Below are 22510 nucleotides of genomic sequence, written 5' to 3' on the forward strand. Positions count from 1 at the left end.
TTGCCTTCGTTCCTCCAGGTCTGGCCTCCTCCTTGTCCCCCAAGTTTCCCGCTCCACCCTCGCGCCTGTGCCTTCAGCCACTATGCCCCGAGGCTCTGGAACTGCCTTCCTCACTCCCTTCGTCTCGCTCCCTCCTTTCCCATTTTCAGGTCTCTGCTGAAGACCTTTCTTTTCGACCACGCCTTTGGTCACCTTCCTCCCCCTCCCCCTGGCTCGGCCCCGGGATCCGTTACTGTAAAGCGCTCTGAGACGCCGTCTGGCATGGAGTGCGCTATATAAATCCAAGTTGTTGTTGTTGTTGTTGTATAAATGCAAGTTGTTGTTTTTGTAAATGTGGAAACCATGTTGTGCACAGCGAGGTCCTATAAAATAATACTTTGAAGTAATCAATTTATTCTTCGCCAGAGAACCTGAAGAAACTCCATTATCTTTTCAAGTAGTGGTATGTGATCTTCATATTCACCTGAAGAAGATAGAAAGGAGCCAAGAACTGTGATTTTGATTGATCTTTTGAATCAATAATTACAAACAGGATCTAGATCCCCTTTAGGAATTTGCTCTGAAACATTTCCTGTCTGCAATACAGATTTGACCGTTATTATATAAGAAATATCTTTGGCAAAACATTTTAAACTGATTCATTATTATGCTGAGCCATAGCTGATTCAAAGCTTGGATGATGAATTAAATATAGCAGCACCTTGATATTTTAGTGCCTGGATATCCAACAGAAAGACTAAAAAACAATTTTCTATATTTGTACATTGTGGCACTGTATACTAATCTTACACTACGCCCAACAGACACAGCACAATGTCTGACAGCGGCACTAATGGGGATCAATCCACTTGTAGAAAGATAATGTGGTTATTAGGTCATCTCCTGAAAGTGCATTGAAATATAAGTATTACCTGATTGATGTTAGATGATGTTTTTATGTATAAATGCGCTGAAAGATTCTGAGTAGCTGTATAGTACAGAGTACAGTGTAACAATTATGGGGCAGTCCCTTTCTAATGCGTTTGTCTCGTCTGATATCACTGCTGACATCACTTTACAAAGGAAGTAACAACAACTCGCACTTACTCCACGCAGGGTAGCGTCTCAGAGAGCTTAGCAGTGGTGGAGCCTGACTCCAAGCCAGGGGGAGGTGGCTGTATGCATGGTCAAAGAGGAAAGTTTTCAGTCGGCACTTGAAAGAGGGGAGAAAGGGGGCAAGGCGGAGGGATTGAAGGAGAGTGTTACAGAGCTTTGGGATGTAGTGGCTGAAAGCACGACCTCCGATGGTGGGGTGGAGGGTGTAAGGGACGCGTAGGAGGCCGGTGCCAGTCGAGGGGAGGTGCTGGGTGGTGAATTGGGGAGTGAGGAGGTCGGAGAGGTAGGGAGATGCCAGGGAGTGAATGGATTTGAACACGCGAGTGAGAATCTTGAAGATAAACGCTTAATATTGCTTCCTGCATATAACGTTCACGTGAGCACCCAGGAAGTGATATCAGCAATGTTTCTGAGCATAACACACAGGAAGAGATGATCTAGACATTGGCCATTCTTTAGTATGGAAAGTTGGCTGAGTTAGCCAACTTAGCTGGCCATTAGCCAACTTAGCTGGTGTACCACTCTTTTGGTGTGTGTGTGTGTCCACCGTACACTCTAACTGACCCTGTATTTTGGTCAACTGGGGTGTGTTTCAAATGGGCTAAACTTGTATAGACTGAAGGTCAAATGATATCTACAATTTTTGATTTGATTGGGTGTTACTAAGATTCAAGGAGCGATGGGGAATGAAAATATTGGGGATTAAAGCCCTTAAATTGGTTCTCTGCACAAGCTCTACAAATGTTCAGATTTTTTAAAAAATATTGTTTTTGCTTGGGAGCAAATATTTCTGCAAGACTCAGTATTCATTCAAATCATTCTGATCAAAAATGTTCTTCCAGTTCTTGGTATACATTCCTAATAACAGTTCTGAGAAACAATTTTAATTCTAAGCCTCAGCTGCAGTTTTGATTTGCAAAGGTTTAGGCGAGGCAGTGAAGATGCTCCTTTAAATTAGATTAAAATGGTTTTACAACTGCAAGAATTTCAAAAAACAGAATTCTTTTAAAACTTATAAAAAGTTTTATCAATGCTTGTGTTGTTCAAATGTCATGCTGCTTTCATTGTGCCTGGAGCCCGTGTGGAGTGAGATGCCTGGTTCATAAGGTTTATGGATGTGACAGGCTCCACAGTATCTAAATGTAAATTTGTATTATACTTTATAATTCATTTTTTGGTCAGCCGGGTGTCTGATACACAGAATCCCATCACCACGCTGAAGAGTATCCAAAACAAATAGAGCTCCATGCATCCCACCTACACATGGAAATTCACCTAATGCTGGAAACCGGTTGGTAAGAGCACTTTACATCACGACAACAATAGGGTCCCAGACTGTGCGTTGGGTTACTGCTGGAGTCTAATCAGGGAGTCTAATCAGCTAAAACTTCAAAACTTGCATTGAGAGCACTATCTGACAAGCTTTCCCACTGCTTGTCCAGCTAAGGCCACCCTATTCATTAGGGCTTTGGCTTGCAGGACTCACGGGAGCTGAGTGGGAAGAGTCCCTGCCCCCCAGTGACTGTCCTAACCTTCCAATTTCTGCCAATGAGGTGTCATCAGCAGTGCCTTGGAATACTATGGGCCCACCTGGCTTAGGAACCGGACTACTGAGACTGCCACAGAGGGCTGGCTCGATTCCGACATTCTGTAGCTAAACATGTAACCTTGGAGCTTTCTCCTTAGCCTTATGATGATCTGCAATCTCATTGAAAACCACAACCTGACCCACACATTCCTCAGAAGACAGCGTGTTCCTTCCTGATCAAACTACGAACCTCCATTGTATGCGATACACACGCAGTGATTACCTTCAAATGATGCCAAGGGAACACTGGTTGATTTTACCATTTGCTTTGTAAGGAAATTTCAGTATCAATACAAATTGAATTCCTTTACATAGTACAAAACCTCAGTTTAGAAAGATCTTTAGTCCTTTACTTATCAAGCTACAGTAATCACTAGGGACAACTGTTGCAACATGATTTAACAGACGGGGTCATCTCAAAAATTGCACATTGCAGCTTTCATCACCTGTACAGTAATTATTGCTGGGATGTAATGCACTTGAGATGTTCTGACAATATCAGAACACAGATTGTATTAACAGCCTTAAAATTACTCCACCAAGTTTTCCTTCTTTAGAATATATACATTTGTTTTTTCTTGCGTGTGTGTTCTGAGCATTCCCAGTTGAGTGTTTGCATTGGAGTTCATGCTTTCCTCACCCACTACCAGTTTTCCTTGTACAGCGTCTCTACTAACTGCTGGTATATACTATTATATCGCCCTGTTCCACTCTCTGTGACAGGACGTGTGAATAAAAAGGAACAAATATAGAGCCAGAATAAAGATTGTTATGAGACATATTGTTTTGTTCCTGAAAACAGATGCAGCTCATTTAGTGGATTGTAATATTCCTGAATACATCTGGCAATACCCTGCTGAGGTTATATAATAATAATCCTTGTATGTATTATAGCACCTTTCAGGTTGGGAGGATAATAATTTTTTCATTTGGCAAAGGGCCTTTCATATCAGGAGGACATCTCAAAGAGCTTCACAGGATGTACTGTCAAGTGAAGTGACTGTATAGAGTCAAACCTGTCTTCAATAACCTTAGAGGACTGGGCCAAAGTGGCCTTTATACAAGGGTAGCCTCTGAGTAAGGGTTCATTGGTGTGTGAACCTGGTAGTCTCGGCTGTTCCAGGGTAGTTGCTGGATGGAGGTGGTTTTTTGAACAGGTTTGACTGCATTTGTAGACAATTGTGACAGCCTAATTGCTCACAGCATAGTTCCACAAATAGCCATGACGTTGGGGGTTTAGAATATTGTTTGTTCTAAAATTACACATGGATAACATTACATTTATCATTAATTATAGAATAGTCATAAAATTGTTTTGAACTTCCCTCTGTTTAAAAATATAATTTTGTATACAAGTAAAATAAACTCATGTGTAAATAGATAAAAACTATAAAAAGTAATTCTTGATGCAGTTGTGCCTTATCAACAGTATCACTAATAATAATCCTTGAGGACATCACAGGATTCAATGTGAAGTGGAGTGATTGTTTATTTGTCCCACAAACACCATGAAGTGAATGACCAAATTTTATTTGGGGAATTGTTGGCCAGAAACTCACTTTTCTTTTTGAACAGGCAACAGGGCCTGAGTTTACCGTCTCATCTCAACAATATACCCTCCCCCCCCACCCACCTGCACTGAAGTGTCAGCTTAAACTATGTGTGTTCGCATGCCGACATGGGCCTTGAACCCACAACCTTCTGACCCAGAGGCACTAGTGCTACCACTGCGCCAGGCTGACATGGCAAATTAGTACTGTAACATGAAACGTTATCCATACTGGAACAGGCATGTCTATTTAAAAGGTCATCATCTGAGCCAAAATAGGGCTCTATGAGCAATGCTACTACCTTTAGGTAAGTTTATCTTCAGCACATCCTGAAAATGATTTGCTGGAGGACTTCAGAGTGCTTTAAATGTCAACTTAGGACACTGGAAGAACTCAAAGGTACAAGTGCCCCCTTATGTGACTAATAGTCAATAAGAGGAAGGCCTCCACTGTTGACAAGATACTGTGGGTGGCTTTTTTTTCAAATATAGATTCTGCACTGACCTATCTGTGGTTAATTATTTATAGCAATATATGCAACTGCGACTATATTTTTATTTCATTGGACTATATCTTATTTCTCTTGTGTTGGACACAGAACTACACAACACCTCGATGACCATTGCTGTTCTGAAGTGAATGGCCGGATCTCCTTCACATAAAAAATACAGTAAACCCCTGGTTTATCAGACACCAGGTGTGGGGAATTCAAACCTAACAGACTGACATGTAAACTCCCGCTGGCCGCACTCTCCTATCACTTTCCCCGCCTCACCATGCTCGCTGGCCATCAGTGGGCAGGGATATTCACTTTGATTCATTTTGAATCCTGTGAGCACGAGACAGTTTATTCACTATCTTCTGCTCATGGGAATCAAACAATTACAATGCCGGTACCATTTTACGGCATTGAATAAAACCAGTGCACTGAATAAAGTCTCAGCGAGGATGGGGGTGATAGGCTCATAATAAAATAATAATAATCCTTGCATCTGATATAGCATTTTTCACGTCTTCTAGATGTCTCAAAGTGCTTCACAGAATATACTGTAAAGTGAATTGACTATATATTTGTGGGCGTAACGCGGCAGCCAATTGCGCACAGCAGTGTCCCACAAACAGTCATAGATTGAGTGACCAGTTTTATTATTGTTTTTGTTCTTGAAGGATTATTATCAGGCGTGTGGAGTAAGAAAACTTGCCCAAGGTTTCGCCCTGCTGGGAATCGATTCCTTTCATTATCTTAATCACTACAAGCGCATTGACACTTAACTTTCCCTGCTCTAAGGAATATAACCTCAGTCTCTGAAAGCTGCAGATCACAAAAACGCAGAATGTTACAGCACGGAAACAGTCCATTCAGCTACCAAGTATTTACTTGTAAAGCACGCTGGGACGCTACCCTGGTGAGGGGCGCTATATAAGTGTAAGTTGTTGTTGTTGCTTGTGTTTTTCTCCACATGAGCCACTGAATCTAATTCCACTACTCTGTTTGCTCCTCATGTACGTTAACATTTCACTTTTCTAACATTTATCTGATTTCTTATAATAATAATAATATTATTATTTCTTATAAAAGAATTGTGATTTTTGCTTGAACAATAGTTTGCGACAGAGAATTACATATACAATGATGAGTTGCACACTGTTAAGGACTAACTGCTTGATCCTTATTCTCTTAACTAATTGTTTCTGGTTAATGTCTATGCTGTATATTGGTACTACAACAGCCTCAAATAAAATGTGACTGCAGCACACTATATTCTGACACTGACTCAAAATATCACATTAATTAACAGACAAATAAAAATGCAAATATCACAACACAAAAGAGGCAAGAAACCTCTTTATGGAGAAGCACTCTGTAAAGATAATGACAGGAATGAACACCCTTCCTGCACAAACTGCAGATATTAAGGTAAATGAATGCAGGGTGTAAGCATATACAATACACTCAATGACAGCCATCTGAAACATATCAGAAATATAGACTCTACTTGGGTACTGCACTACCACTGCCCATCAACTGGAAATACAACAACCGTTGAACCTAATACCTGTACTTCAGGACATCATAATCTCTGTAAGAGCTCCTTAATTCTCCCATAAACCAAATTTGAGTTTATAATCTAGGCTGATACTTCAGAGCAGTACTGAAGGAGAGCTGTATTGTTGTTAGCACTACCATCCCCTCAGAGGAATCTTCAATCCAAATTCTTGTCAGTCTGTTAGCTGTAGGTTAAAGATGAGAACAATATTTCGGGAAAGCACAGGGAGATCTGTATTCGGATGAATTTGCTCCTTCTTCATCAAATTCGGCAACAAATTGATGATGGATTCCAATTGCTACGTAATTAGCATAATTGATACTAAATCTATGTAAATTGTGCACTTCTTGCCCACTGATGAACCCTGACAGCATACAACAACAACAACTACAACAAAATTACATTTATAGAGTGCCTTTCACGTCGGGAGGACGTCCCAAGGCACTGAACAGTCAGGTGTCGGGGCCCAAGCATGAGGGAGGGTAGCATAGGTGTCATTAAATATTAATTTAATTGTTATTAAATGGAGGTTCCGTCTACCTGTTCAGATGAACACTGAACAGGCAGACAGGATGTTGGGTTAGCATTACATCTGAAGGATGGCACCTCCATCAAATCAGCAGACCCCAGTACTGCAGCGGAGTTTCAGCCTACACTATGAGTGTCCCTAAACCATATCCTCTTGTGGAGCCCATATCCTCATGTGGAGGTTTTTACAACAACAACAACAACACAATTCTATTTATAGAGCGCCTTTCACGTCGGGAGGACGTCCCAAGGTGCTGTACAGTTGGGTCAGGACCCGAGCAGGGGGGAAATGGTCAGGATGAGGGGAGGGAAGGGAGGGAGCGAGGAGGGGGTAGAGAGTCGAGAGGGGAGCTGAAGGTACGGTCAAAGAGAAAGGTCTTGAGACCGGCCTTGAAGGAGGAAAGGGAGGAGGCAAGGCGAAGGCACTGGGGGATGGAGTTCCAGAGCCTCGGGGCTGAGAGGTTGAAGGCCCGGCCACCGATGGTAGGGCAGTTGGGGCGGGGGATGTGGAGCAGACCGGAGCCAGAGGAACGGAGGGTACAGGCAGGTAAGTAGGGGGATAGTAAGTAGGAGAGGTAGGAGGTAAACATATTAATGTAGTGAGGTTGAATTTAGATATATCCTTTGCAACACAAAAGATAACAATAACGTCAGCATTTCACAACTTTGTTCTCGTAATAAAATCAATTTTGAACGGTAGATATTATTATGGTATGCCAGTTACCAACTGAAATCACAATATCAATAATAGTAATTCTTGCATTTGATTTAGCACCTTATCATGTCGTTGAGACGCCAATTTGTGAAGCGCTTTGAAATGTCTTGACTATGTGATAAGGTCCTATATCAAATGGATTATTATTATTGCTATTATTATAATCTTAACGATTATAATCTTAATGATTACTTTTTCCTATCCGAATTGAAAAACTTGGATTTTAAATGAACCACTAAAAGGGCTGAATATATCAACGAAGAAAATAACGAGAGAATTTAGTATTAAGATAAATAAAAGAAAATGTTATATGAGTATAATTTTAATCTTGTCCACAGAGGTTATTTTCACATCACCTCAAATTTAAATACACTGAGGATTGCAGCAAAGGTATTTGGAAATGCATTTAAACACAGACCTGTATTTCAACACGTTTACTTGTCGTCTTCACATTGTACTTACCTGTGCCATTAGCACGTCCTCTGAAAATGTCATCGTAGGACTTCCACTGTTCATTCATCTGATAGGCATAGATGAAAATCACAAAGACACCCACAAGGCACAGCAAGGGCATCAGAGCAGCTGTGGCAAGAGCAGCGTAAAGATTTGGAATGAAACACCTATGAAGAGTGAACAAAAAGAGAAAATAAAACATTAATTTACACATCAAATTACATTACACATGAAAGTGATCGCTCATCTTTATAGATAACGATAGCACATAAAAGCACATAAGCACATGAAGCACATGATGATCCTTCAGGGCATCATCTTTTAGTACGATCATCGATAGATCAATATTCATAAATGTTCTTTCCAGTTGGTACATGTGGAACTGTGCCCTCAAAAGAATGAAAATGAAAAAGTTAAAAATGTTAGAAAGATAGAAAATGGAAGGAAAATAATTTCCTTCCTCAATCCCTATGCCTGGTCCCCTCCTTCCCCCTTTTCAGATCTTCCTCTATGCCCGTGCTTATGGTCACCTCCTTCCCCCCCCCTAGCTTGGCATCAGGGTCTGCCACTGTTAACCACTCCAAGACATGAGAAGGGCATAGGGCATTATTTAAATGCAAGTTGTTGTTGTTGTTCCCTTTTTATTGTCTGATGTAGTAAAACACCTTCTCAGATTCTCAAGTGTAGCTCAGCTGTAAACATTAATACATGAATAGATTCACTGTTGAAATGTGTGCTTCCATAAATATAATTATCTAAATTGACACTCGAATGCAGTGCTGGGGGTGCACTGCATTGTTGGAAGTGCGATGCTTTGGATGAGTTGTTAAACTGAAGCCCCGTTTTCCTGTTGAAGTGAACATTAAAGATCCTATAGAACTATTTGAAAAGAGATGGGAGTTTCTCTCTCACAATGTCCTGCTCAAAAGTCTTTCGAATAAAAAAAAGGTAATTCACTTCATGGCTGTTTGTGGGGACACTACTGGAATACTACAATCTACAATACTGGAATTGTTTGTTCAGTTTGCTGCTAATGTTATAAACTGATTCTATGTTGCTTCACATTGTTTGTTTAAGTAAGCCTTAAATTCATAAGGAGAGGAGTCCAGTAAAATTATATTGATCTTTTACAAAAAAAACTAAATATTTATAGATATTGTTTATAAATTAGGTTATTTTCTCATTCAAACTCAAAAACATGGAAATAGATGAGAGTGGTTTTGAAATCCTGGCCCATAACTTGAATATATTTTATATTTTTAGAACTTTATTCTATACTTTTAGCAGCAACTTGCTATTTCCTTGAATATAGAATGCAAATGTATTATCCCTCCAGCCAGATCATGAAATCCTGCACTAGATATCTGAACGCTGAGTGGAAATCATTCAGGAAACTGTGACTTTGTGGAAAAACTTCCCCATTCTTAAATTTGCTTCAGAGAATTATTCAATATTAATCTGTCGCTGTTCCCAAGCCTGTAATCCCAGGGTACCCAAGCTCATTGCTTGAGTAATTACACTGAAATTGTACGGAGCAAAACATTTCTAGTATAGAATATATGCATTTCTCACAATACGAATTTCAGTATGTGACAGATGTACAGTACGTAATATATAGTATGGATAGGATGCAGCTGTTGCTGACTTAAGCATTTTCATATCCCTTCTGCTCCCCAATGGCTCAATCAGTAAATGAATCACTTAGAATGTTACTGGTTTCTTAGCAAAACAGAATAAGAAAATCCCAGATTATATCCCTGGTCTATGATGAGCGAATTAATCTCACGCCAGTATTGTTGGTTAAAATGGAATAAAATCAGCCCAGCTTTCTACTCCTGCTCACTGTTATGTGATCCTTCAGGGCATTCTGGAGTAACCAATAACAACTTGCATTTATTTAGTGCCCCTCACGCAGGGTAGTGTCCCAGAGCGCTTGACAGTGGCAGAACACGACACCCAGCCAAGAGGAGGGGGGGTGACCGTAGGTACGGTCGAATAAGAAGGTTTTCAGCCGCGACCTGAAGATGGGGAAGGAAGAGGCACGGCGGAAGGATAGAGGAAGAATGTTCCAGTTTCGGGGCATAGTGGCTGAAAACGCAGTCACCCATAGTGGCTTAAGGAAGTAGATGGAAATGCTCTGTGACAAAACATCTGCAAAATAAACAGTTGTAATAATTTTCACACAGTCATAAAACAATCAACTTCTATAAATTGTAGTCATAAGATTCAGCAAAAAGGAAGGATTGGACTCCATTATGATAACCCCCTAGAGTTGAATATCCCACTGATACTGTCCAGATGGCTCCATGAAGGAAGTGCCAGAGAGGCATTGATGTCTCGTCTGTTTCCATTTTCACCTCCGTTCACCCACAAAGTACACATTACAAAGTATGTATTGAGACATCCTCCAGATGTGAAAGCCTCTGTATCAAATGTAAGGACTATTATTTTATCCCAATCTGTACCTCAACCTGAGTTAGTGCTACCAACACAGGACAGATGGAGGAGGGTATGGGGTAAATAAGAATATAAGTGAGGGAAAGACTTGAAGATATGAAAAGTGCTATATGAAATGCAAAGTTTATTATTATTTATCATCAGTAGTGCTCCCTTTTCATTCTTTATCAGAGTATCTACATCACAAATCCCACTTGTGTAAATAGCACCTTTAAGTTCAGACAACATTTAAATATTGACAAAAGTAGAGGTTATATGCCTAATTTTAAAGTCAGAAGGACTTTCACCGTTGCATTCAGTATTGAGAGTCACAGGCTGTCATCCCAGAGGTCACATAACAAGGAACGAGCACACAGTTAAGATTACCAAAATGCTCAGTATTCAAACAGTTAACCAAAGAGTGTGTTAATACAGTACTTCCATTTCATAACAGCTAGTGCTGAGTAGGTTTAACTCTTAATGTGCCTAAATTAAACTCATGCAGATAATCACTTGTTGCCTTTCCAATTCTGACCTATTGTTTCCCCTGATTCTATCAAATTTTTGTCTCCGGATTTTCAATCGACAGGATATTACTATTTTTGTCTTGCCATGTAATTCAGCAACAAGAACTTCTAAAAATGATGAGGATTTTTGTCATGTAGCTTTTCCTGTTTCCCCAATGCGTGTGAGAATAGCGGCAGAACTGATTACACCTAGATATAAGAGTTCACAGAAGCCAAGCATTGGACCCACGTGTAAAAAAACGCAATCCTTTTTTTTCCCATTGAAATGAACAGAAGAGAAGTTGCTGGTCTATTTTCTGCAAGTATTTGATGTACATGAAACCAGGAAGTTTGGTTTAACAACTGTTTGGGAAGATAAAAGTATCCCTTACTTTGTTTAATTCTAAAATCATCCTAATCCAATGCAAACAATTTCAGTTCCCCGGCACCGCCACACCAGCTGCAAAAGCACCCATTTTCATCTGTCTCTAGACAATGGTGACCAAATGCTTAAAAATGTTTAATAAATGTTTCAGTGTCAGCATGTATTCTCAGTGTTAACCTTGGGTAACAGAAACGCCCTTCCCATTTCAGTTCCTTTCCCTATGCCAATTTTGCATCATGCATGTGTCAGAAATGGAAATGTATATAGGTAAAATGACGAAAATGCAACATTTTCTGCATATAAAGTGATATTACTATTTTTGTCTCGTCATATAATTCAGAAACAAGAACCACGAAAGGCGGGAATTCAGTTCACTCTCTTGATATCTTTAAAACATTAATTACATTTATTCAGTGTTCCACACCTTCACCTGCATCATGGAACAATTTACATTCAAATAGTGTCTTTCATGAGGAAAGAATGCCTCAAAGCACTTTACAAAGACTGATGAGGTGCCTGAGCAGGAAGGGAGCTGGGGAGTGGTGGGGGAGATGGCTGAAAGTGTGGTCAAAGAGGTAGGTCTTCAGTTGGAATTAGAAAGCAGAGAGGGTAGGAGTGAGGCATAGAGAGGGAGGGGGCAAAGTAGCTGAAGGCTCGCTCACCAATAGTGAGGCAGAGCAGGTGAGGGACATGAAGCAGGCTGCAGTTGGTGGAGCGGAGGGACCTGGAGAGGGAGTAGGGTTGCAGGAGATCACAGAGATAGGATGATGTAAGGTCAGGGAGGAATTTGATGTTGAGGACGAGGATCTTAAAATCAATCCACTGTGGGATAGGGAGCTAGTGGAGCCTGGCGAAATTTGGTGATGGACTTTTGGAGCCTAGTGCGGGAGAGCATACAAACTGTGTTGTGTGCTCTCAAGTATATGTAGTATATCCCTGAATGTGCAGCACCTTGAGACGTCCTCCAAACGTGAAAGATGCTATGTAAACGTAATTTGTTGTTGTTGGAGTGTGTGGATGTGTTGGAAATGGAGAGGCTGGTGAACAGTAAATTGGAAAAATCAAGTCTGGAGGTGTCAAAGGCATGCATTAGGGTTTTGACACTGTTTGGAATTAAGTAGTGGTGGAGGATGGCAATGTGCAGAGGTAGAACACAGCAGACTGGTGCAGCGCCTGGAAACATTGATGCACATCATGTATTGGTGCATTTCAGATTGAAAGAGTGATTATTAAATTTGTAAACCAAGGACTTGGAACAACTCTATAGAAGCTACTCTGATTCCCATTTATCACGTCTTCCAGGTGTCTCAAAGCGCTTCACAGAATATACTGTAAAGTGAATTTACAGTATATTTTGTGGGTGAAACGCAGCAGCAAATTGCTCACAGCAGTGTTCCACAAACAGTCATGGATTCAGTGACCAACTTATTATTTTTTAAAAGGAATTATTACCCAAAGGGTATTACCCTACCCTTTGATGCCAGGAATCAAACCCAAGTCTCTCAATTGCGAGGTAAGTGCTTTAACCACTGAGCTACAGGACTCCATGTGATTGAACCTAATTAGAGGCGGAATACTATTAATGGATATTTTTGCAGAACCTAGTCCTTGGTATAAGAACTAACTTAAAGAATTACTGAAAGACTTTGGAAAATATATTTGGTGGCAGTGAAAGAGAGAGAGGGAAAGATAAACTCTATCATCCCATTAGGGACGTCCTCCCGACATGAAAGGCGCTATACAAGTGTAATTTTGTATGAAAATCTGTACAGGTTCCCTGGATCTTGTGAGTGTGAGAAAGTTTCGAGGCCAATCTGAAACTGCAATAAGAAATTTTTCATTTTTACTAAAGCTAAAAAAAAACACTGTGATCAACTATTATTTTCTTGCATAGAATTTGGGAGAACTTTGGACAAAACGTGCTCCCGTTGTAATTTTCTTTTGTTTCATTATTTTTCCCTAAACATTATATTGAGTTCATTACAGTGGCAAATTTGTGTACAATAATGATCTCCTTTAAATGACTTGTACATTCAACTGTCAATACAAGGCACATAAGAAAAAATAAATCTACAGTGACAGGTTTACGCCTAGATAGTTAAGGATATCAGCTGGATGAATGACTCAATGGGTATACATTAGAACCAACCCACAGGAGGGTTGAAACTTAATCTGGTCTGAATTAGATGATCTCAGATAGGGTGCACTGAGTTTCAAGAACTGGTCTCGTCCTTGAGGTGGCAGATGTGAAAAATTAGTTAGGGTTCCCCTTCTTATTGCTATCTTTTATTATTTATTATTATTATTATTTGTGGCAGATGTCAGCTGAGGACAGAGTTAGGTGCTGCCCACTGTGTTGTCCTTGATCTTGAATAACCTGCCTACACTGGCTGTCTAGGGTCAAGATATGGAAGTGTAATCCAGCATTAGGACATTGAATTGAAACCAAAATCTCCTACCACGTTGTAGATTATTTACACATATTTTTTTCTTTCACACAAATTGAGGCAATTTACTTTATTGCAAGCACTCCTCCTACACTATCTTGCCTTAACATTCCATTTGGCACAACATCAATGTGAGCAATGTAAGAACGGGTGTGGTCTGATAAATCAGCCATTGACTCCTCTGCTGGTCTCTAGGCAACAAAACACATCAGCTATGTAGGTTTTCAGAACTGTTATCCTCACATTATCCAAACTGTTGAACATCCAAAGTCCAAGGCTTTTTTTAGTTTTAAGCTATAAATCTCTGATAAGCCTCAATACTGATCTAGCCCATTCAGGGCTACTTTATCTTCTTTATTATAATAATCCTTGATTTCATACAGTGCCTTATCACGTCTTTGAGACGTCTAAAAAGCATTTCACAGAATATGTATAGTGGAGTGACTGTATATTTTGTGGGCGAAATGCGGTAGCCAATTTCGCTCCATCTCAATTAAAAGAAATCGCCCTTTAAAACTAGACGCAGCTAAGAAGAAGCAATATAAAAGATGATTTATATGTTCTGACGAAGGGTCATGGATCTGAAATGTTGACTCACTTTCATTTCTCCATAGATGCTGCCTGACCTGCTGAGTGAGGAGTTACTATTTGATTGATGTACTGGTTACTGCCGTTAATGCATTGACTTGGAACTCAATGGAGCCGAACACCTTACAATGGTACAAAAAAACCTCCCTAACAAACACAATTTTTTTTAAAATTTTACGATTTTAAATACTAAAAATAAATGTGCAAACATTTAAACTTTGGTAGGTTCTTGAGCTTTAACTAGTGCACAGAAGGATTGTGCTTGAGTTACTACATTTACCTATGTAAATATGATTTTAAAGAAGTTCAGTTTGGGCAAAATGTATTTTTGTCAACAAAATATTATCAATAAGTTACATTACAGTACAATGTTATAAAATCTTCTTCTTGTTGGATAATGACCCTTAATTTTACTACTGCTCCCCTGGCTTCTTCCCTACCATCTCATGAAGATAAGACCTGCCTTTTCAGGTTTCCATTGGCCCCATGGAGTCTCTCAACTGAAGTCAGCTTCTATGAGTTATAGGAGTAGCTGCATGGTGAAGATAAAGACCAAAAATAGCTGGTGTTCCACAAGGTTGAATATCAATAATAAAAGTGAGTACAGCTCCCAGTGATCAGCACACGTTTTACACTATGGGGTGGGGTGAAAATTGCGGCTTGTGAGGTGTTAATTAACTTACCACTGAAAAAGGAAACCATTGATGTATTCAAATATTGATTGGTCTGTGGGTGTGTAGGAGCAACACCTCCCTTCTCCCACACACCACAACCATTCAATAATGATTCCATCCAGACTCTGGCTATTCCATGTATTAGTTAATGAGTCACTGGCTTAACTCTTTAAAAAAAATTATGTTTCAAGCGATGATCCATTAACCAACAGTCCAATCTACGAGTCAGGAGTCCGGCAAGTGTTGCAGTCGACTTCAGGACTTAACTATTTTGAATGGCTATGGGGGAAACGGAGGTAGGATTCACCTCCAGCACACCTCAAGTTGCTAATTTAACACTATGACTGGTTGGGTTTATCAATAATATGTTAATTTGCACCACTGGCTTTAATTAACATATTAATTTTCACCTCTATGTCTGCAACATGGATTTCCAGAATACTTTCAGCTGCTCTTTTATTTCAGTGCTGGTATGAAAACCCAAACCAATTCTATAAGTATAATGACGGTACATATAACTATTCTTATTTGTGCTTTGAGCCATCCTCCCAAAGTGAAAGGTGCAATATAAATCTAAGATGTATTGAACAACAACAACAGAATGCATTTATATAGTGCCCTTCACATTGGGAGGACATCGTAAGCCGCTGGACAGTCAAGAGCTTGGACCTGAGCTGAGGAAGAGGAATGCAGGACAAGGGGCTGGAGGTGGGAGGATGACCGAAAGCACGGGTCAAACAGTAAGGCCTTGCATCTTGGTTGACCCTCAACTATCCTTTCTACTCCACATCATCGCCCGGCTCCGCCACTGTCTCACACCACAGGCGACGAAACCCAAATACACGCATTCATAATATCCAGTCTTAACTATGCAAATTCTCTGCTTGACGGCCTCTCCAACTCCTCCTTCCATAGGCTGTAGACCATCCAAAACTCTGCAGCTGTGTCCTTTCCCGCACCAGGCTCTGTGACCCTATCACCCCAATCCTCGCCCAACTCCACTGGCTTTCCATCACACAGAGGATACAGTTCAAGATCCTGGTTCTCACCTTCAAAGTCCTTCATGGCCTTGCTCCCCCTACCTCTGCAACCTCCTAAACCCCTATCAACCTGCCTGCTGCCTCCGCTCAGTGGACTCCGGCCTACTTCACATCATCCTCCTCACCCACTCCACCATTGGCGGGTGGGCCTTCAGCCACTCTGCTCCTACCTTCTGGAACTCCATCCCACAGTCCCTCCGCTTCGCCCACTCCCTTGCCTCCTTCAAGACCCATCTCAAGACCCTCCTTTTCGAATGTGCCTTCGATCACCCTGCTTCCTCCCCTGCCCTCCATCCTCCCCGATCCCAATCCCCAGCTCGGGTCCAAACACTGATTGTCCAGCACCTTGGGACATCCTCCCGATGTGAAAGGCGCTATACAAATGTAATTTTGTTGTTGTTGAGATGGCTCTTGAAGGAGGCAAGGCAGGCTGAGGCAAAGGGATGGTGGGGTAGAAAACCTTACCACTGATGATCAAGCAGGTTGGGCGGTGGTCATGGAGCAGATAAGTGTCTGCCAAATGGAGGGATTTGCAAATGGATTAGGCAATTTGCTCAAGGAACTTGTTGCGGGAAAGGACATGAGCTGGAGTTCTGAATAATCTGCATCTTGTAGAGGGAAGAGTTAGGAAATCTAGTAAGCGCAGTCAAGCCTAGACATAATGAAAGCATGGATGAGGGTCTCGGTGGCCTGAGGGGAAAAGTAGTGGTGAAGTGAGTTAGTTCCACCAAGCCTCTGCTGTTCTATGTCCGACAATACCTCTAACAGAACAGTTATTCTATTGGTGAACATAATGAGATATGGGTTTCGGGAATTAATAATACCTATATTTGACATATATATCATTACCACCGAAACTTCTGAAGGCACTTCACAGGATTTACCGTAAAGTGTAGTCACGGTGTATCAGTAGGCGATTAGCTGATTTGCAGACAACAATGTCCATATAGAAAACAGAGTAGGGATAAACTAGAAAACAGAGAGTAGGGATAAACTAGAAAACAGAGAGTAGGGATAAACTAGAAAACAGAGAGTAGGGATAAACTAGAAAACAGAAAGTAGGGATAAACGGGTCCTTCTCAGATTGGCAGGTTGTGACTAGTGGAGTGCCATGAGGATCAGTGATCAGTTTTGGTCTCCCACCATCCCTCGGCCTTAACTGGTTACAGTCTACATCAATGACTTAGATGTATCTAAATTCGCGGACGATACAAAGCAAGATAGGAAAGTAAGCTGTGAGGAAGACATAAGGAGAATGCAAAGGGATATAGACAGGTTAAGTGAGTGGGCAAGAAGGTGATAGATGGAGTATAATGTGGGGAAGGGAAAAGTTATTCACCTGGGTAGAAAAAATAGAAAAGCAGATTATTTTCTAGAGCGGGAGAGACTAGATAGTGTTAGTATTCAGAGGGATTTAGGTGTCCTTGTACACCAGTCATAGAAAGTTGGTATGCAGGTACAGCAAGCAATTAGGAAGGCTAATAGCATTTTAGTGTTTATTGCAAAGGGGTTAGAGTACAAGAGTAGGGAAGTCTTACTGCAATTGTATAGGGCCTTGGTGAGACTGCATCTGGAATATTGTGTGCAGTTTTGGTCTCCTTATCTAAGAAAGGATATAGTCGCCTTAGAGGGGGTGCAACGTAGGTTCACTAGGTTGGTTCCTGAGATGAGGGGGTTGACGTACAAGGAAAATTAGAAAAATTTATAATATTAATCCTTCCATTTGATATAGCGTTTTCACGTCTTCTAGACGTCTAAAAGCGCTTCATAGAGTATACTGTAAAGTGAATTGACTGTATATTTGTGGGCGAAACGCGGCAGCCAATTTCGCACAGAAGTGTCCCACAAACAGTCGTGGATTGAAGTGACCAATTTATTATTGTTTTTTTTCTTGACGGATTATTATCAGGCGTGTTGAGTAGGGAAACTTGCCCAAGGTTTCACCCTGCCAGGAATCGAACCCGGGTCTCTATCTTTCTGCCTCCACCCTCAACTCCAGGACCACTGCTGTCCTGACAGACTGCCTGTCGGACATCAAGTCCTGGATGAGGGCAAATTTCCTACAGTTGAATGTGAACAAGACTGAGACCTCTTGATTGGCTCACACCAGTGCCTCAGCACCTCAGACTCTGGCAGCATCAACCTCCATGGTTGCACACTACAACTCACCAAGTCCGTCAGGAACCTAGGTGTCTTGTTCGACCCTCAACTGTCTTTTCTTCCCTACATCCAAGCCATGACCCACTCTGCCTTGCCTCACCTCCGTAACATCGCCTGACTCCATCTATACCTCATCCCTCACGCTGCTGAAACTCTTGTTCATGCCTTCATCACCTCGAAACTCAACTATGCAACTATCTTGTTTGTCGGCCTTCCCAACTCATCCCTCTACAGGCTGCAGATAATCCAGAACTCTGCAGCCCATGTCCTTTCCCGCACCAAACTCCGTGACCCCATCTCCCCCATTCTCGTGCGACTCCATTGGCTCCCTATCCTTCAGAGGATCCAGTTCAAGATCCTGGTCCTCACCTACAAAGCCCTCCATGGTCTTGTCCCACCCTATTTCTGTGACCTCCTAACCCTCTACCAACCCGCCCGCTCCCTCCGCTCAGCCGGCTCCGGCCTGCTCCACGTCCCGACCCATCCACCCCACTATTAGCGGGAGAGCCTTCAGCCATTCTGCCCCCAACCTCTGGAATTCCATCCCCCAATCACTCCGCCTCAACCCCTGCTTAGCCTCCTTCAAGTTCTGCTTCAAAACCCTCCTCTTTGACCATGCCATCGGCCACTCGCCTCCCCCTACCCCCCCCCCATGACCCCAGCTTGGGTCTGAAATGCTGTGCACTGTCCAGCGCCTTGGGACGTGTTCCCGATGTGAAAGGCACTGTACACATGTAATCTTCTTGTTGCTGTGAGGCGAGTGCTCTAACCATTGAGCTACAGGACTCCACAATTAGAGATGGAGTTATAAGATCAATTAAAGGTGATCTTATACAAACCTATAAGTTTCTTAAGGGTCTTGACAAGGTAAATAGTGTGAGACTGTTTCCCCTGGTTGGAGAATCTAAAACTGAGGGTCATAGTCTCAGGATTAAAGGTCAGCCCTTTAGAAGTGGAGTCCTGTGGCTCAGTGGTTAGAGCACTCGCTTTGCAAGCGAGAGACCTGAGTTCAATTCCAGGCAGAGGGCGAAACCTTGGGCAAGTTTCCTTACTCCACACACCTAATAATAATCCCTCCAAAACTAAAAACAATAGTAAATTGTTCATTTTCAATCTACGACTGTTTGTGGGAGATTGCTGTGCGCAATTGGCTGCCGCGTTCGCCCACAAATATACAGTCAATTCACTTTACAGTGTGTTCTGTGAAGCGCTTTGGGACGTCCTCCCGACGTGAAAAGCGCTATATCAAATGCAAGGATTATTATTATTAAGTGAGTTGAGAAAACATTGCTTCACTCAGGAATATGGAATTCTCCACCCCAGAAGGCTGTGGATGCTCGATCGTTGAACATATTCAAGATTGAGATCAATAGATTTTTAAAAACTAAAGGGATTAAGGGGGTATGGGGATAGGGCAGATAAATGGAATTAGGCTAGAAGATCAGCCATGATCTTATTTAATGGCGAGGTAGGCTCGAGAGGCCTACTCCTGCTCCTATTTCTTATGTTCTTATAGTGAATGAAATCAATTTGCACACCACTGGTTGACTTCCATAAAAAGAGAGATCTTTATGGTGAAAATCAGAAATAAATGATTTTAACGGTTCTTGAAGATACTGCACCACCAGACAAGTATTTAAACATTTGAGATTTATGAAAACAAAACAACGATAGGCATAATTTATACAATGGAAAAATATTTCTGAAAATCTATTGAAAAAGCCAGTTTTTTAAATCTGTTCTAAATGTAACTTTGATGTGCTCGTATTCCTGCATTCACTGTGAGAGCATTTTCCCAGAAGTTATTTGCATTCAGTGATCTGTATACACACTCCACCCTGTTTCTAAAGTAGTCCTCAGGAGTCAAGCAGTTGTGTTTAAAATAACATGAGCACTGTAGGGAATATCTCACAATGCTGTACCAATTTGAACATGAAAAAGTCAAGAGCAAAGGTCTGGTAACCTGATGCCAGTGATGCTTTTTATAATAAAAGGTCAGTTCATAATGCTGTAAATGATGTGATATTGCTTTCAGCAGGAAATTCCAGAGGTCCACCAAACTAGTGTTAATTTTATAATATTATTTTCTATAACATAAAAGTTATTTAGTTCTTCCACAGTCGCCTAAGTACATTTAAGGGACCATTGCTGAGCAGAAAATGAGTTAATTCACACTGCCTATAATTGAACCGACCTTCTCAATATGATCTCAGGAGCTAGCCAGCAACATGACTCACTTTCAGAACATGGTTCAATTTTGAAATCTGTGCAGGGATTTAGTGCGATTCTCGTGGCAATTAATAATAATAATAATCCTTGAATTTGATAGAGCGCCTTAACACGTCTTTGAGATGTCTAAAAGCGCTTAACAGAATACACTGTAAAGTGAATTGACTGTATATTTTGTGGGCGAAACACGATAGCCAATTGCACACAGTAGTGTCCCATAAACAGTCATGGGTCGATTAACAAAATTATTATTATTTTTTTTCAAAAATTGGGGAAGGAATTATGACCCTCGGAAAAGCAATCCGCTAATCGACTAACAACAAGGTTCCTACTTACTGCTAGGTAAACAGAGGCGTGTGAAGTAAGGAAACTTGCTCAACGTTTCTCCCTACCAGGAATTTAACAGGACTCCACATGTAAACATGCATTGACTTCAAGCATAACCTTCTATTCCTTTCTCCCTCATGTATCTATCTAGCTTCCCCTTATAAATACATCTATGCTATTTGCCTCAACAACTCCTTGTGGTAGCATGTTCCACATTCCCACTACTCTCTGTGTGAAGAAATTTCTTCTAACTTCCCTATTTGATCTATTTGTGACTATTTTATATTGATGACCCCTGGTTTTGGTCTCCTCACAAGTGGAAACATCTTCCTTATGTCTACCCTTTATCAGGTCACCTCTCCTTACCCTCTTTTCAAGAGTTCAAGCATGTTAAGTCTTTCCTGTTAGATACAACCTCTCAGTTCTGGGATCACCCTTGTGAATCTCCTTTGCACCTTCTCCAGTGCCTCTACATCCCTTCTATAATGTGGGGACCAGAACTGCACACAGTATTCTAAGTGTGGTCTAACCACGGTTACATTCATATATTGCCTTTTACATCAGGAGGATAGTCTAGGGTTTGCACGCAAGCTGGGGGTGGGCGAGGGAGATCAGTGGGGGAAAGTGGGGCAAACATGTTTGTGGGACACTACTGAGTGAAAGTGCAGTCAAACAGGAAGGTCTTGGGGCAGACCTTGAAGAAGGTGAGTTGAAGAGATAGTGGGATGAAGTTCCAGAGAGTGGAGCTGAAAGCTTGACCGACAATGATGGGGCAGGTGGGTTGAGGGACATTAAGCATGTTGGTGCCATCTGAGTGGAGGGAACGGCTGGGTTTGAGGAGGTCACAGAGGTAGGATGGGGTAAGCCAATGGCGGTATTTGAAGATTATAATGAGGAATTTGAACACAATCTACTGGGGATGGGGAGCCAGTGGAGCTGGGCTAGAATGAGGGTGACAGGCTCCAGATCTTGGGCGCAAAAGGACAAGACATAGTTCTGGATAGTCTGCAGGTATGAAGAGGCGGGTAGTCCAGCCAACAGAGAGTTGGCATAATCTAGCATGGATGAGATGAATGATTAGATTGGGCTTTCGGTGGTCTGAGATAGTGGCGGAAATGGGCAATGTTACGGAGGTGGAGGAAAGCTGAGCAGTTCAAAGCACGAGATTTAAAGGATAGTTGAGAGTCAAACAAAACACCAAGGTTCTGCACAGGCTCCGCAAGGTGTAGGTTGATGATATTGGTGCCTGTGGTAAGAAAGAGCAAATGGAGCCTAGCAGGAGAGCCTTGGTCTTGTTGATATTCAACTGAAGCAAGTTAGAGCTCATCCAGGACCTGATGCCTTACAGACAATTGGTCAGAACAGCAGAACACACAGATATGTAGCTGTGGAAAGGAAGCCAGACAAAATCAAACCATGCCTGAGATAACACGTTATTTTCGTACCAGCATCGCAATGCTACTTTTTCAGCAACTGCTTTCATTTCAGGTTTGAAAAATCTATTGTGCTTAATCCTGTAAGCCTACTTAAAGTACACCCCGGTGGGATGCACAAATTCATGATACAGAGGTCAGGGCATTTTGTGTCAAAAAGATTAATAGAGATTTTGCCGGCATTTAGCCAGTTGACTAAACAATTTGAATTTCTTTTCTTGTAGTTGGTCAGACACTTTTGGTTAACGTGCACTTCCTTTCACTTTCATTCTGCTGACCACAGATATGATATTCCAGTAGGGAAACAA

The 22510-nt window shown here is 41.5% G+C and overlaps 1 protein-coding gene across 1 annotated transcript in view; it reads right to left on the reverse strand.

Annotated features, from left to right (window-relative positions):
* adgrv1 (adhesion G protein-coupled receptor V1) overlaps positions 1 to 22510 on the reverse strand; it is a 260965-nt gene that overhangs the window by 20502 nt on the left and 217953 nt on the right. Inside the window, 1 exon segment of the mRNA XM_042346991.1 lies at positions 7987 to 8144. Coding sequence (XP_042202925.1) covers positions 7987 to 8144 — 158 coding nt within the window.

The sequence above is a fragment of the Callorhinchus milii genome, unplaced genomic scaffold, assembly GCF_018977255.1.
Source record: "Callorhinchus milii isolate IMCB2004 unplaced genomic scaffold, IMCB_Cmil_1.0 Scaffold1, whole genome shotgun sequence".
NCBI classification, from domain to species: Eukaryota; Metazoa; Chordata; class Chondrichthyes; order Chimaeriformes; family Callorhinchidae; genus Callorhinchus; species Callorhinchus milii.